Source organism: Coregonus lavaretus (assembly GCF_964263955.1).
Source record: "Coregonus lavaretus genome assembly, chromosome: 12".
NCBI classification, from domain to species: domain Eukaryota; kingdom Metazoa; phylum Chordata; class Actinopteri; order Salmoniformes; family Salmonidae; genus Coregonus; species Coregonus lavaretus.
This window is the reverse complement of record NC_139999.1, coordinates 7,019,973-7,038,387: the sequence shown is the minus strand read 5'-3', so window position 1 is coordinate 7,038,387 and position 18,415 is coordinate 7,019,973. Positions and strand designations below refer to the sequence as shown.

The following is an 18,415-nucleotide window of genomic DNA, read 5'->3' as shown; positions in this document are numbered from 1 at the left end:
TGCTGTCTGAATTTTGCAAAATAACTTATCTCAACCTGACTCTTAGCTCGCTGAAATTGCCTATTAACAAGTATATTGTATGTTGTAAAATATTCAATAATTATTTTTTTTTAATGCCTATTAACTTTATCTGATTAGGTATATATTATATTCTATGTATCTACTCTATTATATTATATGCATGTTGACTGTTTACTATAAGACTTGCTCAGTTTTAAAACCACCGTATGCAACGCTTATCTATTGTTGGTTTATTATAACCTATAATAAAGCTTGAAGAGGAGGGGGCAGCACAGGTCCACAGAACAGCGCAGAGAACGGGCGAGCGGCTCTTCAGATGCATTGTTGGTATGGAATTTCCTAACATTCGCCTCTCAGCGACTGCGCATGCCTGAAAGAAAAGTCCCTAAGCAAACCCAAAGGCAGAGTTGGGCGACTGAACAAAGTTTGGGCGGATGCTCCCTCTGAGATTGAACGGACAGATCACATCAGCCGTGTACGGGAGGGGGGGAGAATACCCACGCCGCGGACTTCAAGGATGCTGAGAAGAAGAAGAAGAAGAAACGAGCACTGCCGAGGATGTCAGGGGAAAAGCACTACAGTGATAAGGCCAGCCAGAGGTCGACGAGGGGCAAGAGATTTTACTGATAGTTTTCATTGTCCCACAGCGGATCAGATAGATACTAGGCTATATCACCTGATCAACCTGGCTGCTTCAAACATCAGCACTACCACCACTCACAACACATATCAGATCATCATTAGCCTTATACCTATTCTACATCAGGGTTTTAGTAAATATACTTGAATGATGGCTAAAATATCCAAAAAGGTTCAAAGTTCAATGGCACTGTATCTGGGCAGCACTGCTGCAGTTGGCAATGATGGAGTGAGTGGTGAAAAGCTGAACCCTACCGCATGAACCCAATGAACTCATATTAAGCTTTTTATAAGGGTCTATGCTGCCCTCTACTGGCCATGTAGCACCATTACAAACATGAGTAATCATGACTAGAACAGTCGAGTAACAAGTTGCCTGGCTCTAACCACGGATCTAGAATCAGTTTACCCTATCCCTAATCATAGCCTCAATTTTTAGGGCCGCAAAAATATGTGACCCTGGATTAGGGGTAAAGGTAATATCGGTTAACCCTGAACAAAGTTTCGCGTAATTGGTCAGATTTACGTAGTCTGTCCATGAGAGATTATGGGTAAGGGGCCATTTTTACCTTTTCTATTTGGCCCTCCTGTGAATGTGGTTGATTTATTTAGTCTGTGTTACGTTGATATAAGGGAATTGAGAAGTCAACAATTTTGTAGCATTGGAATCACGTCTAAATCATGTCATGTTTTACAGCAACTGTCAGTTTTATCAACTAACTCGGCTAGGCGAAGCGAACGTATGTGCTCTCATACTCCCTAAAGACTTTAGTTTGAAAAACGAGAAAAAAAACGGCAATATTACAGTTGTTTGTCACCAATGAGACACCTTAGTAGCAACAAAACCAGAAAACACTTAGTCTAAATTAATCTAAGAGTAAGAAATCTGTCATTCATGTTTACGTTTTTGCCGCGGTGTTTTAGTCGCGCAATTTTACATCTAGCTAAAATGTTTGGTGCAGCATTTCTGAAGTGAAACATTTTGTATCAAAACTAGTCGTCTCGAATGACACTTCATGTTCCCACTCCTACTAGTAGTACTGTTGACCAATCACCGATGAAGGGGCGTAGACTTCGGCTACCGAAAAAATTTCTCAGTGCATGAACGGTTCTTATTATAGCTCAGTGTATGAACGGTTCTTATTATAGCTCAGTGTATGAACGGTTCTTATTATAGCTCAGTGTATGAACGGTTCTTATTATAGCTCAGTGCATGAACGGTTCTTATTATAGCTCAGTGCATGAACGGTTCTTATTATAGCTCAGTGCATGAACGGTTCTTATTATAGCTCAGTGCATGAACGGTTCTTATTATAGCTCAGTGTATGAACGGTTCTTATTATAGCTCAGTGCATGAACGGTTCTTATTATAGCTCAGTGCATGAACGGTTCTTATTATAGCTCAGTGTATGAACGGTTCTTATTATAGCTCAGTGTATGAACGGTTCTTATTATAGCTCAGTGCATGAACAGTTATTATAGCTCAGTGTATGAACGGTTCTTATTATAGCTCAGTGTATGAACGGTTCTTATTATAGCTCAGTGTATGAACGGTTCTTATTATAGCTCAGTGCATGAACGGTTCTTATTATAGCTCAGTGCATGAACGGTTCTTATTATAGCTCAGTGTATGAACGGTTCTTATTATAGCTCAGTGTATGAACGGTTCTTATTATAGCTCAGTGTATGAACGGTTCTTATTATAGCTCAGTGTATGAACGGTACTTATTATAGCTCAGTGTATGAACGGTTCTTATTATAGCTCAGTGCATGAACGGTTCTTATTATAGCTCAGTGCATGAACAGTTCTTATTATAGCTCAGTGCATGAACGGTTCTTATTATAGCTCAGTGTATGAACGGTTCTTATTATAGCTCAGTGTATGAACGGTTCTTATTATAGCTCAGTGCATGAACAGTTATTATAGCTCAGTGTATGAACGGTTCTTATTATAGCTCAGTGCATGAACGGTTCTTATTATAGCTCAGTGCATAAACGGTTCTTATTAGAGCTCAGTGCATGAACGGTTCTTATTATAGCTCAGTGCATGAACGGTTCTTATTATAGCTCAGTGCATAAACGGTTCTTATTAGAGCTCAGTGCATGAACGGTTCTTATTATAGCTCAGTGTATGAACGGTACTTATTATAGCTCAGTGTATGAACGGTTCTTATTATAGCTCAGTGTATGAACGGTACTTATTATAGCTCAGTGTATGAACGGTTCTTATTATAGCTCAGTGTATGAACGGTTCTTATTATAGCTCAGTGTATGAACGGTACTTATTATAGCTCAGTGTATGAACGGTTCTTATTATAGCTCAGTGCATGAACGGTTCTTATTATAGCTCAGTGTATGAACGGTTCTTATTATAGCTCAGTGTATGAACGGTTCTTATTATAGCTCAGTGTATGAACGGTTCTTATTATAGCTCAGTGCATGAACGGTTCTTATTATAGTTCAGTGCATAAACGGTTCTTATTAGAGCTCAGTGCATGAACGGTTCTTGAACCCTGCCCAAAAACCAAAACGTCACAACATTTCTCCATATTATATGCGCGAACTGTTTCGACTGGGAAGCATGCAACAGGCTTTTTAGGCACATATTACTATTCAAATAATTATAATAAACATAACTATGCTATTTTTAATCTTGACTTTGTATAAATGTAGTATTTATTTTATGTAAACTATCTTTTCCCTGAAGACCTTTTAGCATCATATTGACACTTAGGCAGAGAATACTTTGAACTGTAGTTTTTATTAAAAGGGACTTGATTTTATTTAACAGATTCAATTGTTTTATACCAGATCCATGTTTCACAAGTTCTCTCTCTCTGTAGAAGAGTGAGTGTAGTTGTTTATTCAGATGATATCCCCACCACAGACAGCCAGGTACTGTACAGTCCATCGTAGGCAGTAGATAAAAAGTAACGTGTCGGTGGTATTTTAGTCTCAGTCACAATAATAATAAGTTACAAGCAACTGAGCATGAAACATTTAAGGTACACAGGCATATTTACAAGCATCCCTCCAGGACTTCAGGCCCCCCCCAAAAGCACACAGGTATGCATTCCTGCTACATGTCCATACATCGTCTTTCTGACTGACGACATGTCCCGATTCTTCACACTTCTCCCAAAGCGTGCACTCTCGTCATTGGATTGGTGTTAGCATTAACTGGAGGGAGTTTCCACAATTGTTAAATCCAAGACGGGAAGTGTGCAAAGTGTATACTTTTGGGGAAAAGGGTGGACAATCGGCATTGGTTGTTTGTTTTTGTGCAGTAATGTTGTAGACACGTATTTTCTCTGGACATGCTATTCCACTTCTTGAGCCCTCAAATTGGACATTCAATTAAATTACTTAGCTGATTGAATGTTGTAGCACTTCCCTAAAACTAGTGTGGATGAACAGGTTGAAAGGACATGGAGGAAGATTTTTAATTGAGAGGAAAAAATTCAGTCTGAAAGCCATTGAGTTTTGAAGGGAATAATCATATGTGACGTTTGTTTATATATATATATATATTGGGTGTAATGCATTGCATTTGATACCAAATGAAAGACTTCCTATGGGAGAGAGATGTGGGATGTGGAAGAAGGGGAAAATAGACAAGAACATTGTGTCCATTTTAGAATAGTATGATTTTTTGTTGTTGTTGTTTTAACTTTCAAATCAAACATTACGCTTTGAGAAACAAGAAGGCAGAGGTGGAAGAAGAGTGAAAGAAGACCCTCCACTCCCTCAATTTGCCCAACTGTCCTGACAGACGTAAAAAAAAAAAAATGAAACATATTTATTTGTTGAGCGTCTTCATTCTCTGGTCCAGAGCAGCAAAGTTCTCCTCTACAGACAGGAGATTCTCCTTCATGGTTGTCTGCACCTGGGAAAGGGGGAGAGGGAAAGATGAGTACATTTAAATTGTAACTTCTAAGTCCACCCATCACTTTTGGACTTTATAGCACTCCCAGAGGGCATGGATTATTGAGTCAGTCGTTGTTATTTTTACACTTAATCCATGAATATGCCGTTGTGCTGTAGAATGTTAATTTTGTCTTGTGTAATAAATTCTATATATTAGTTTATACTGGACTAAGTCTACATTTTCTTTAACTGTTATTTCGTTATTATGTTCCATCATTCCCTCCATCTTGTGCCAATATCAGTTCTTTTTAAGTCTTGGTTCTAGGAGTTTATATTTTTTTCCCCCTAAGAGATTGTCAGTTTGATAGGCGAGATATACAAAACCTTGCAGAGAGCCTATCATATGAATATCCTTTCCTGACTCAAATATGGTTCCCTCAAGACTGCTCTGATGTCCAAAAGATTTCAAATCAATTTCTTGATATGAAACTTTTCAGTCGTATGCATTTGAAAATATCTACATTGGTCAGTCAAAAACTGCTTTTTAAATTCTGTCATGGAAATACATTTATTTACTATTACCAAGTCATTTACGGGTTCTATGCAGTGTTCCATGTGGACCAAATTATCGGTGAATTCTGAAAAGCTATCGAAGGATTGTTTCATAAGGTTGTGTTTTTAGGGAGTGATATTGGTTACATTTTCTTCCATATTGTTAGTGTTCTTAACTATCAGTGGTGGAAAAAGTACCTAAGTATATTTACTTTTACTCAAGTATGACACCTTACTAGAAAATGACTCAAGTAAAAGTCACGCAGTAAAATACTACTTAAGTAAAAGTAAAAGTATTTGGTTTTAAATCTACACTGAACAAAAATATAAACACAACATATAAAACTGTTGGTCCCATGTTTCATGAGCTGAAATAAAATAACCCAGAAATGTTCCATATGTGCAAAAAGCGTATTTCTCTCAAGTTTTGTGCACAAATTTGTTTACATCCCTGTTAATGAGCATTTATCCTTTGCCAAGATAATCCATCCACCTGACAGGTGTGGCATATCAAGAAGGTGATTAAACAGCATGATCATTACACAGGTGCACCTTGTGCTGGGGACAATAAAAGGCCACTAAAATGTGCAGTTTGGTCACACAACACAATTGTCATGACTTGCCCTAAGTCACGTCACGACAATGCCACAGATGTCTCAAGTTGAGGGATTGTGCAATTGGCATGCTGACTGCAGGAATGTCCACCAGAGCTGTTGCCAGAGAATTGAATGTTCATTTCTCTACTATAAGCCGCCCCCGAAGTCGTTTTAGAGAATTTGGCAGTACGTCCAACCGGCCTCACAACCGCAGACCACGTGTATTGCGTCGTGTGGGCAAGCGGTTTGCTGATGTCAACGTTGTGAACAGAGTGCCCCATGGTGGTGGTGGGGTTATGGTATGGCAGGCATAAGCTACAGACAACGAACACAACTGCATTTTATCGATGGCAATTTGAATGCACAGAAATACCGTGACGAGATCCTGAGGCCCATTGTGAGGCCCATTTTTTAAAGGTATCTGTGACTAACAGATGCATATCTGTATTCCCATTCATGTGAAATCCATAGATTTAGGGCCTAATGGATATATTTCAATTGACTGATTTCCTCATATGAACTGTAACGCAGTAAAATCAATTAAATTGTTGCATGTTGCATTTATATTTTTGTTCTGCATATTTAAAGTGTCAAAAGTAAAATATATAAATCATTTCAAATTCCTTATATTAAGCAAACCAGAGGGCACACTTTTAGTCTTCTTTTATTTACGGATAGCCAGGGACACACTCCAAAACTCAGACATCATTTATAAAACTATGCATGTGTGTTTAGTGAGTCCGCCAGATCAGAGGCAGTAGGGATGACCAGGGATGTTCTCTTGATAAATGTGTTAATTTGACCATTTTCCTGTTCTGCTAAGCATTCAAAATGTAACGAGTACTTTGTGTCAGAGAAAAATGTATTGGAGTAAAAAGTACATGATTTTCTTTAGGAATGTAGCGGGGTAAAAGTATTCAAAAATATAAATAAATAGTAAAGTACAGATACCCAAAAAAAACGATTTAAGTTAAAATACTTTAAAGTACTACTTAAGTACTTTGCACCACTGGTAACTATGAAGTTGTTAATGTTCTTAGCATTATCCTTTCCAGCACAGTTACAGCAACTATGATTGATGTGTAACCAGGCCAGTGCAGTACAGCTTGGCTCAATGGTGTGAAAGGTTAAAGTCACATGTCAGTCCCAGCAGCAGTCCAACCTACCGCAGAGCAGTGTGAGATGTGTCACTGTGTCTCCTACCTCAGAGCAGTGTGAGATGTGTCACTGTGTCTCCTACCTCAGAGCAGTGTGAGATGTGTCACTGTGTCTCCTACCTCAGAGCAGTGTGAGATGTGTCACTGTGTCTCCTACCTCAGAGCAGTGTGAGATGTGTCACTGTGTCTCCTACCTCAGAGCAGTGTGAGATGTGTCACTGTGTCTCCTACCTCAGAGCAGTGTGAGATGTGTCACTGTGTCTCCTACCTCAGAGCAGTGTGAGATGTGTCACTGTGTCTCCTACCTGTGAGAGCAGTGTGAGATGTGTCACTGTGTCTCCTACCTCAGAGCAGTGTGAGATGTGTCACTGTGTCTCCTACCTCAGAGCAGTGTGAGATGTGTCACTGTGTCTCCTACCTCAGAGCAGTGTGAGATGTGTCACTGTGTCTCCTACCTGTGAGAGCAGTGTCCCGTTGTCCTTCAGAGAGTTGTTGATCATCTGCTGGGTGGTGTCCAGGTGGGTCAGCAGCTGCCCAAACTGCATGGCTACAGATAATCATACCCAAGTAAAAGCTTAGACGTTACACTGGCAGAGAGCAGCATCATAAATCAATCACAACATGGTGACAGAGAGAGTCAGACAAACCACATCGCTACAACCCAGATACAAGACATCACACGGAGTCAAAGAACAGACAACTAAAAACAAGTGGGTAACATTTTCAAAGCATATCAGAGTTGTGGACATTACTCGTTCCTTTAAATTTGTTTTTCTAACTGCCACACCTGCAGTTTAAAATGTGAGTATTTTCAATGTTTCTGAGCCAGGTCTGAAAGCCAGGTGATTGGCAGGTCAGTATGTTTCTGAGCCAGGTCTGAAAGCCAGGTGATTGGCAGGTCAGTATGTTTCTGAGCCAGGTCTGAAAGCCAGGTGATTGGCAGGTCAGTATGTTTCTGAGCCAGGTCTGAAAGCCAGGTGATTGACAGGTCAGTATGTTTCTGAGCCAGGTCTGAAAGCCAGGTGATTGGCAGGTCAGTATGTTTCTGAGCCAGATCTGAAAGCCAGGTGATTGACAGGTCAGTATGTTTCTGAGCCAGGTCTGAAAGCCAGGTGATTGGCAGGTCAGTATGTTTCTGAGCCAGGTCTGAAAGCCAGGTGATTGGCAGGTCAGTATGTTTCTGAGCCAGGTCTGAAAGCCAGGTGATTGGCAGGTCAGTATGTTTCTGAGCCAGGTCTGAAAGCCAGGTGATTGGCAGGTCAGTATGTTTCTGAGCCAGGTCTGAAAGCCAGGTGATTGGCAGGTCAGTATGTTTCTGAGCCAGGTCTGAAAGCCAGGTGATTGGCAGGTCAGTATGTTTCTGAGCCAGGTCTGAAAGCCAGGTGATTACCTTGTTCATGCAACTCCCTGACAGCCATGAGCCTCTGCACCACCTGAGGCAAAGAGGTTGCCATGGCGTCCCACTTCTGCACCACGTCATACAGCTGAGACACCTGACAGACAAGACAACACGGAACAAGTTGTTGATGGAAATAACACATACCCAATAATGATAAGGTTGGGGGTAAACGGAGACGGCAGAGTCCAAGGAATGAGTTGCTGAAAAATGCAGTCCGAGTTTGGTGGTGGATTGTCAAGGTTTCATCTACAGGAGATAACTACTGTAGAGCCGAGAGGTTCTCCTGGTCAGGTCAGGTGGTTAGGAAAACCTCCTGGCCATAGGGATAACCTATTTACTGTGTGAAATAAGATGTCATAAACTCTTACATTACTTCTAAACCTCAACATAAAAAGCTGGACTAACCTTGTTCTGTGTGCCAGCATCTTCAATGGTTGCCTTGTGCTTCGCAATCTCATTCATCTTCCCAAGGACGCTCTATACAGAGAAAACACAAACACAAATCACACAATAACCATGTTCACTTTTCACATTATAACAAACACAAAAAAGATCAGCCCATCTTGTCCTTGGGTGTTCTCTGCAAAGTAGTGTGACATCGATTGCTGCTAGACTGATACGAGGTCAGTTTGGCATTCCCAACCCCTGATGGTTATGATTCTGCTGATCCACAATGTTACCTGCAGCCTGGCTTCCACCTGGTCCAGAGTAGCTGAGTCCAGAGCACTGACCCTCGCCTGCAGCATCTCCATAGTGTCCTGGAGGACAGAGAGAGAGAGCGAGAGAGCGAGAGAGCGAGCGTTCAGTCACAGGGCTAACAGTGATTGATGATCAGGTCAGGGTTACCGTACTTTCTGACATTGTGGCTCATGCAAAATCTTTTTTTTTTTTTTAAATGAACAAAATTGGATTGATTGAGTTCAGTTGGCACAAGAAAAAAATTATCCTGTTTTGACCTACTGAATGGGTCCAAGGTGGTAGACAGAATAGACTCACCATGAGACTGCCGCCCTGCACCCCAGCACTCAGAGGTCCCGGTTTGTCTGATCCAGAACCCACAGCCGTCTCCAGCTCTGCAAGCCTCTTCTCCAACTCTGCCATCTACACAGAGACAAACGAAGGAGAAGTTTATGCATGAATGAATGAAAACTGGGTAAACAAGTGACACAGAATTGACCAAGGACTCACTCAAATTTGCATTTGCAAATGCAGACACAGACACACGTTGTTGGGGACCACACACACACACACACACATAACCGATGCTGTTGGGGACCCCTTAACACACTCCCATTGCCCTGGGCTCCATACCTTAACACACTCCCATTGCCCTGGGCTCCATACCATAACACACTCCCATTGCCCTGGGCTCCATACCATAACACACTCCCATTGCCCTGGGCTCCATACCATAACACACTCCCATTGCCCTGGGCTCCATACCATAACACACTCCCATTGCCCTGGGCTCCATACCAGAACACACTCCCATTGCCCTGGGATCTATACCATAACACACTCCCATTGCCCTGGGCTCCATACATTAACACACTCCCATTGCCCTGGGCTCCATACCAGAACACACTCCCATTGCCCTGGGATCTATACCATAACACACTCCCATTGCCCTGGGCTCCATACCATAACACACTCCCATTGCCCTGGACTCCATACCATAACACACTCCCATTGCCCTGGGCTCCATCCCTTAACACACTCCCATTGCCCTGGGCTCCATACCTTAACACACTCCCATTGCCCTGGGCTCCATACCTTAACACACTCCCATTGCCCTGGGCTCCATACCATAACACACTCCCATTGCCCTGGGCTCCATCCCTTAACACACTCCCATTGCCCTGGGCTCCATACCATAACACACTCCCATTGCCCTGGGCTCCATACCTTAACACACTCCCATTGCCCTGGGCTCCATACCTTAACACACTCCCATTGCCCTGGGCTCCATACCTTAACACACTCCCATTGCCCTGGGCTCCATACCATAACACACTCCCATTGCCCTGGGCTCCATACCTTAACACACTCCCATTGCCTTGGGCTCCATACCATAACACACTCCCATTGCCCTGGGCTCCATACCATAACACACTCCTATTGCCCTGGGCTCCATACCATAACACACTCATATTGCCTTGGGCTCCATACCTTGGCAGCATCTGTGAACTTCTCCTGCTCTGGCCGGCTATGTAGTTCATACAGCACCACACCATCAGGACCTTTAGCTGCTGCCGGGGCCTTCCCCTCCCCTGTACTGCCCCTACTGCCCCTCACTGCCTCCAGCTGGGTTAACAGACGTCTGCCATGGAGATGGAGAGAGAAAGAGAGGGACACAGTTGTATTTTATCGATGTCAATTTGAATGCACAGAGATACCGTGACGAGATCCTGAGGCCCATTGTCGTGCCATTCATCCGCTGCCATCACCTCATGTTTCAGCATGATAATGCACGGCCCCATATCGCAAGGATCTGTATACAATTCCTGGAAGCTGAAAATGTCCCAGTTCTTCCATGGCCTGCATACTCAGACATGTCACTCATTGAGCATGTTTGGGATGCTCTGGATCGATGTGTACGACAGCATGTTCCAATTCCCGCCAATATGCAGCAACTTAGCACAGCCATTGAAGAGGCCACAATCAACAGCCTGATCAACTCTATGTGAAGGAGATGTGTCGGTCTACTTGAGGCAAATGTGGTCACACCAGATACTGACTGGTTGTCTGATCCACGCCTTTTTTTAGAAATCTGTGACCAACAGATGCACATCTACATTCGGAGTCAGGTGAAATCCATATATTAGGACCTAATGAATGTATTTCAATTGACTGATTTCCTTCTATGAACTGTAAATTGTTGCGTTTATATTTAGCAGTCTTATGGCTTTGGGGTAGAAGATGTTTAGGGTCCTAGACTTGGCGCTCCGGTACCGCTTGCCATGTGGTAGCAGAGAGAACAGTATACGACTTGGGTGACTGGAGTCTGACAATTTTTAGGGCCTTCCTCTGACACCGCCTGGTATAGAGGTCCTGAATAGCAGGGAGCTCGGCCCCGGTGATGAACTTTTTGAGGATCTGAGGTACCATGCCAAATCTTTTCAGCCTCCTGAGGGGGATAATGCGTTGTCGTGCCCTCTACACAACTGTGTTGGTGTGTGTGAACCATGATAGATCCTTAGTGATGTGAACACAGAGGAACTTGAAGCTCTCTGCCTGCTCCACTACAGCCCCGTCGATGTGAATTGGGGCGTGCTCGGCCCTCCGTTTCCTGTAGTTCACGATCAGCTCCTTTGTCTTGCTGATGTTTAGGGAGAGGTTGCTGTCCTGACACCACACTGCCAGGTCTCTGACCTCCTCCCTATAGGCTGTGTCATCGTCGTCGGTGATCAGGCCTACCACCGTCGTGTTGTTGGCAAACTTAATGGTGGTGTTGGAGTCGTGCTTGGCCACACAGTCGTGGGTGAACAGGAGGTACAGGAGGGGACTAAGCACGCACCCCTGAGGAGCCCTGTGTTGAGGGTCAGTGTGGCGGATGTGTTGTTGCCTACCCTTACCACCTGGGGGCGGCCCGTCAGGAAGTCCAGGATCCAGTTGCAGAGTGAGGTGTTCAGTCCCAGGGTCCTTAGCTTAGTGATGAGCTTTGAAGGGGACTATGGTGTTGAACACTGAGCTGTAGTCAATGAACAGTATTCTCACATAGGTGTTCCTCTTGTCCAGGTGGGAAAGGGCAGTGTGGAGGGCAATAGAGATTGAGTCACCTGTGGATGTGTTGGAGCGGTATATGAATTGGAGTGGGTCCAGGATGATAGTTGATGTGAGCCATGACCAGCCTTTCAAAGCATTTCATGGCTACAGTGAGTCCCTCCCTCTCTCCCCCCCCTTTCCCTCCCTCTTTCTCCCCCCCTTTCCCTCTCTCCATCCCTTTCCCCCCCTCTCTTCCCCCCCCCCCCCTTTCCCTCTCTCTCCATCCCTTTCCCTCTCTCTCTCTCCATCCCTTTCCCCCTCTCTCTCCATCCCATCCCCTCTCTCTCTCCATCCCCCTTTCCCTCTCTCTCCCTCTTTCCCCCCCTTTCCCTCTCTCGCTCTCTCTCTCCCCCTTTCCCTCTCTCTCCCTCCTTTCCCCTCCCTCCTCCCCTTCCCTCTCTCTCCCCCCCTTCCCTCCTTTCCCCTCCCTCCTCCCCTTCCCTCTCTCTCCCCCCCTTCCCTCCTTTCCCCTCCCTCCTCCCCTTCCCTCTCTCCCCCCTTCCCTCTCCCTCCTCCCCTTCCCTCCTTTCCCCTCCCTCCTCCCCTTCCCTCTCCCCCCATCCCTCTCCTCCCCTCCCTTTCATTCCCCCCCCCCCCCCCCCTCCGCCCTCCCTCCTCCCCTTCCCTCTTTCTCCCCCCCTCTCCATCCCTTTCCCTCTCTCTCTCTCCATCCCTTTCCCTCTCTCCATCCCATCCCCTCTCTCCATCCCATCCCCTCTCTCTCTCCCCCCTTTCCCTCTCTCTCCCTCTTTCCCCCCCTTTCCCTCTCTCTCCCTCCTTTCCCCTCCCTCCCCCCCTTCCCTCCTTTCCCCTCCCTCCTCCCCTTCCCTCTCTCCCCCCTTCCCTCTCTCCCCCCTTCCCTCTCTCTCTCCCCCTTCCCTCCTTTCCCCTCCCTCCTCCCCTTCCTCTCCCCCCTTCCCTCTCTCTCCCCCATCCCTCTCCTCCCCTCCCTTTCATTCCCCCCCCCCTCCGCCCTCCCTCCTCCCCTTCCCTCTCTCTCCCCCCCTTCCCTCTCTCTCCCCCCTCCCTCTCCTCCCCTCCCTTTCATTTTCTCCCCTCCCTCCCCTTCCCTCTCCGCCCTCCCCTTCCTTCTCTCCCCTCCCTCCCCTTCCTTCTCTCCCCTCCCTCCCTTTCCTTCTCTCCCCTCCCTTTCCTTCTCTCCCATCCCTTTCTTTCTCTCCCCTCCCCTCCCCTCCCTTTCCATCTCTCTCCTCCCTTTCCATCTCTCTCCCCCCCCCATCCCTTTTCCCTCTCTTACTTGGCCAGTGCTCCATCTGGATCAGCTAGGTTAATATGTGCCTGTGGTCCCAGCAGAGAGTCCAGATGGGCAGAGACCAGCTGCTGTTTGAGCTGGGCAGCCTGCTGGGCTAGGACTACAGGAGTCAGACGCTCCTCTGAACTGCTGTCCCTTGTGGTCTCCTGAGGGGAGAGGAGGATAGACACATGTGATCAGCACATAACCAGGGAAATGACAACCACTGGTTTGGGGGTGGGTAGAGGTCAATAGGGTATAAAGATAGGTGGTTTGGGGTGGGTAAAGGTCAATGGGGTATAAAGATGGGTGGTCTAGGGTGTAGGGGTTGTTTGGCACCGTCTGTCTGACCTGGGTGGTCTAGGGTGTAGGGGTTGTACCTGGATGGTCTCCACCTCCTGACTGAGCTCCTGGATCTCATTAACCAGCCGCTGGTACTTCTGCTGGGGAGTTTCCTTCACCCCACAGCCCTCCGCCAACTAGACAGGGATGGAGAGAGAAAGGAGGAAGAGTGAGAGGAGGAAAACAGAGTTAACATTCAGACAATACACTGGAGTGTCAGAACAGACAGCAAAATCATTATACACACGATTAAACTGGACGTGTAAAAGGTCTTGCGATTGATTTCACAGAAATTCTCATTTTTCTAAATCTAACGATGGGTTATGCTTATACCCTGATGAAGACAGCTTGTCTGTCGAAACTTTGGTTGTTAGGTTATGAAATTATAACATCTGAGCTCCTAGAGTGAGACTCTCCTTTTCTTTTTCAAGTGTTCTACTCCGCTAGCCAGCACCTCTCCTAAACAGGTGTTCTACTCCGCTAGCCAGCACCTCTCCTAAACAGGTGTTCTACTCTGCTAGCCAGCACCTCTCCTAAACAGGTGTTCTACTCCGCTAGCCAGCACCTCTCCTAAACAGGTGTTCTACTCCGCTAGCCAGCACCTCTCCTAAACAGGTGTTCTACTCCGCTAGCCAGCACCTCTCCTAAACAGGTGTTCTACTCCGCTAGCCAGCACCTCTCCTAAACAGGTGTTCTACTCCGCTAGCCAGCACCTCTCCTAAACAGGTGTTCTACTCCGCTAGCCAGCACCTCTCCTAAACAGGTGTTCTACTCTGCTAGCCAGCACCTCTCCTAAACAGGTGTTCTACTCCGCTAGCCAGCACCTCTCCTAAACAGGTGTTCTACTCCGCTAGCCAGCACCTCTCCTAAACAGGTGTTCTACTCCGCTAGCCAGCACCTCTCCTAAACAGGTGTTCTACTCCGCTAGCCAGCACCTCGCCTAAACAGGTGTGCGTTTCTTTTGCCTCCGGGTTATGCGTCCCAACAGAATCAATGCCACTATTTATAGAACTATAATCAATTTGAAATGTAATATTGCAGCAGCAGGATGTACTCACAATCTCATATTCTCCTGACTCATAACCCACTCTTTTGTTCTTACTGATGCGATCTGAGAAGTCTGGGAGAGAAAACACAGATTCATTAGAGGCAAAACAAGAATATTAGATGGCGGTTTGTAACCAATTCAGGAAATGCCTCATGTCTTAAAGGGCTACATGATGTGACTACATGACCAGGGAAAAGTCCTGAGTTCCTCCTGGTGATTCCACACGGTCATCTGCTGATATCAAAAGGGCTTTATAAATACATTTGATTAGATTTGAGTCGAGGACGAACTCCTGTGCTTTCTCAACTCCTCAATCCCTTGCATCCTCTCTCCTCACACAGTGGAGGAAAAGGTCTGAGCGGAGAGACCTTGGGACTTTCTCCTCTGATATGGTTGAGAAGGGCAAGGGAAGGCTAATTGAGATACTGCCCACGCCAAACTCATGCCACTGTGGACATCCAGCTGTTGGAAGGTATACTGACCAAGTCCTTTAGTGCTGACCCTCTTGTCCTTGAACTTGTCGTAGGCTGCGTTGGGGTTGACCACGATCCTTTCCACACTGTCACTGCACAGCTCTTCCTGTTAGGAGGAGGCATCCAGAATAATGAGATACCACAGGAAACATACCCAGCCTTGGTCAAAACTAGGACAAAATCTCAAATGCACAAAATGGATTGGAAATGAAAGACCTGAAAGCATACGTAGGCCAAAATGGTTCCAAAGGAGATCAGATTTGATGATTGATGGTGATTTGTGCCAATCTTCTCTCTCCATGGGTTATCTGTCACACTGGCTGATTCAATACCACCTGGGAACCTAGTCCCCTATATACCAGAAGCACACCTGTATGGCTCGGTGTATAAACACTCACACACAGTATCAGTCATTTAGATACAATCCGGTGGCTGAGACATCAACTTCATGTTCATCTACAGTGTGAGAGAGGACCCATGTGAGACGCCCGACCAACTCCAACTCGCAAACCCACGACACATCTCACCAACACCAGAACACACAGATTGAAATGGATCTGTATTCAGGAGGTGGGGAAGCATGTCTATTCCAGGAGGGAATCAGATGGTTGATTTAACAAAAAAACATTCAGAATCTTGAGCACCCAATGGTTTCGCAGAATCCACAATCAATTGTCTTTAAAATGAGCTCTTTAGTGACCAATGAAACGGAACAACTAATTGTGTAAAGGGGTGTATTGTGACAACACAATGTGGATGGAAAGTCAGCATTGCTGGAGGACCAGCACTGGGGTTAGGTACCAATCACTGCTCTACATGAGAAAGTTACCTCCCTCTTGCACAGCTGATTGATGGAAGATGCCATACTATAGAGACATATTACATAGGCCTATATATATATATATAATAGAGTTTCAGAGTTTCTCCGGTCCTGTGACTTAGACATAATCTCTATGAGCTAGTTAGCTATTCCAGTCAATTATAAATCCATGTCTTTCTCCATCTGCTCATTTGAGGAAACAGATTCCCTTAATCAGTGATTCTGAGAAGAGCATCATTCTGACTAGCCTCAGGGAACTGTGCACTAGGGTGAGGGATGATGTGATCAATGTGGCTAAGCGCCAACGAATCAAATGGGATCAAATCAATAACCACTGATACAGACAGTACTGACGGTCCAGACACAGACGGTACAAATATATATGTTAGGAGTAGGAGGGGAGTCAGTCTGTTAGTCAGTGAAGCTCTTACCAGCTCCTTGGGTTCCCAAGAGGAGTTAGAGGAAGAGGAAAAGCACAGGGAGAAAGAGGAGAAAGAGAAACAGATTAATGTGGTAATCACACGCCGTGCACAGCAGCAGCAGCCTGCCAGGGGAGATAAGAAAGAAAGAGTCCAGTGTTCTGAGGCAGACTGCTGCAGACGTTCACTATGACACGGACTGTCTGATCGTTATGACGTCTCTGTTCTCTCTCTCTCTCAGCCCCACATCCTTTGGACAGCGAGGGAATATATAGCACAATTTTCAGTGCATCCCTCCAGACCTCATTGAAGACCGGATTCGGCTCCCGGTCCAAAATGAGTTTGACACCCCTGGTCAACAGTAACTTTATTTACATCACGCATCATATTGTACACACAGGGAGGTAGGCCTTAAATATGCATTTTATATCCAGTGTGTGACTGTGAATATATTGTAAATATCTGATCTCCTTTGTATGATAGGCCCCAAAGCGCTTAACTCAAGCCTCTCGTCTAAGTGTCTGGTGTTGTTAGCATTATGTAGTCCGTGGAAGAAAGGAATTGACTGAGCTCCTAAGTCACAGTGAGATGGTTAGAAAGAAGACGATTTAGAGCTGCTTTGATGAGACATACAATGTGCTAATATTGTGAATGTCAAAGTGTGTTGCAGTATTGATCCCAGTGTTTGTATCGCTAGCAAAGCAGAGTTAGTAAAGATCGTTAGTTAGTAAGCTTCTGTTAACAGTTGGGGGAAAGGGATGATAGAACACATACACAGTAGCATAACTGTCTTATCAACAGACAGACAGACAGAGACAGACAGACATTGTAGATTCAATATCCTTGTGCTACAAGTCTATGTCAAAATGAAAATGGGAGGATTATTAGGCCAACTAAAATGTCTTGTAATGTGATAAGTGCTGCTACATTTTCAATAGGTGAAACAAGGGATCCAACACTTCATCACAGAAGAGCAATGGGGCACATCATCATCACCACATCATGTAGGCAGATAGTCATTTCAATACAATTTGAAGAGGGGAAAGGAAGGATTTACAACCCATGCAGATAACTCCACTAAATGCACTGAGAGAAAAAATAACCTCTTACTTGTACACACTAGCGTCCCAGGAGGGGTGGGTGGTTGGGGAGAAAAACAGGACCGACGGGAGGGAGGGGACATGGGAGGAAAACAAGACCAATGGAGGGAGGGGACATGGGAGGAAAACAAGACCAATGGAGGGAGGGGACATGGGAGGGAAACAAGACCGACGAGGGAGGGAGGGGACATGGGAGGGAAACAAGACCGACGGAGGGAGGGAGGGGACATGGGAGGAAAACAAGACCAACAGGAGGGAGGGAGGGAGGGGACATGGGAGGAAAACAAGACCAATGGAGGGAGGGAGGGGACATGGGAGGAAAACAAGACCGACGGAGGGAGGGGGACATGGGAGGGAAAACAAGACCAATGGAGGGAGGGAGGCGACATGGGAGGAAAACAAGACCAATGGAGGGAGGGAGGGGACATGGGAGGAAAAACAAGACCGACGGAGGGAGGGAGGGGACATGGGAGGAAAACAAGACCGACGGAGGGGAGGGAGGGGACATGGGAGGAAAACAAGACCAACGGAGGGAGGGAGGGGACATGGGAGGGAAACAAGAACGACGGAGGGAGGGAGGGGTACATGGGAGGAAACAAGACCGACGGAGGGAGGGAGGGGACATGGGAGGAAAACAAGACCAACAGGAGGGAGGGGACATGGGAGGAAAACAAGACCGACGGAGGGAGGGAGGGGACATGGGAGGAAAACAAGACCGACGGAGGGAGGGAGGGGACATGGGAGGGAAACAAGACCAACAGGAGGGAGGGAGGGGACATGGGAGAGGAAAACAAGACCAACAGGAGGGAGGGGACCATGGGAGGAAAACAAGACCGACGGAGGGAGGGAGGGGACATGGAGGGAAAACAAGACCAACAGGAGGGAGGGAGGGAGGGAGGGGACATGGGAGAAAAACAAGACCAACAGGAGGGAGGGGACATGGGAGGAAAACAAGACCAACGGAG

The 18,415-nt window shown here is 45.9% G+C and overlaps 1 protein-coding gene across 1 annotated transcript in view; it reads right to left on the bottom strand.

Annotated features, from left to right (window-relative positions):
• Positions 1-3,472: 3,472 nt before the first annotated feature.
• Positions 3,473-18,415, bottom strand: part of LOC311138548 (dynactin subunit 2) — a 21,750-nt gene continuing 6,807 nt past the window's right edge. The window contains exons 3-13 of the mRNA XM_084173286.1: positions 15,121-15,217; positions 14,649-14,710; positions 13,629-13,727; positions 13,255-13,415; positions 10,401-10,551; positions 9,228-9,332; positions 8,912-8,989; positions 8,637-8,708; positions 8,223-8,325; positions 7,288-7,379; positions 3,473-4,546 (exon numbers count right to left, since the gene is read on the bottom strand). Coding sequence (XP_084029412.1) covers positions 4,460-4,546; positions 7,288-7,379; positions 8,223-8,325; positions 8,637-8,708; positions 8,912-8,989; positions 9,228-9,332; positions 10,401-10,551; positions 13,255-13,415; positions 13,629-13,727; positions 14,649-14,710; positions 15,121-15,217 — 1,107 coding nt within the window. The 3' untranslated portion in view covers positions 3,473-4,459. The remainder of the gene's footprint in view (positions 4,547-7,287; positions 7,380-8,222; positions 8,326-8,636; positions 8,709-8,911; positions 8,990-9,227; positions 9,333-10,400; positions 10,552-13,254; positions 13,416-13,628; positions 13,728-14,648; positions 14,711-15,120; positions 15,218-18,415) is intronic.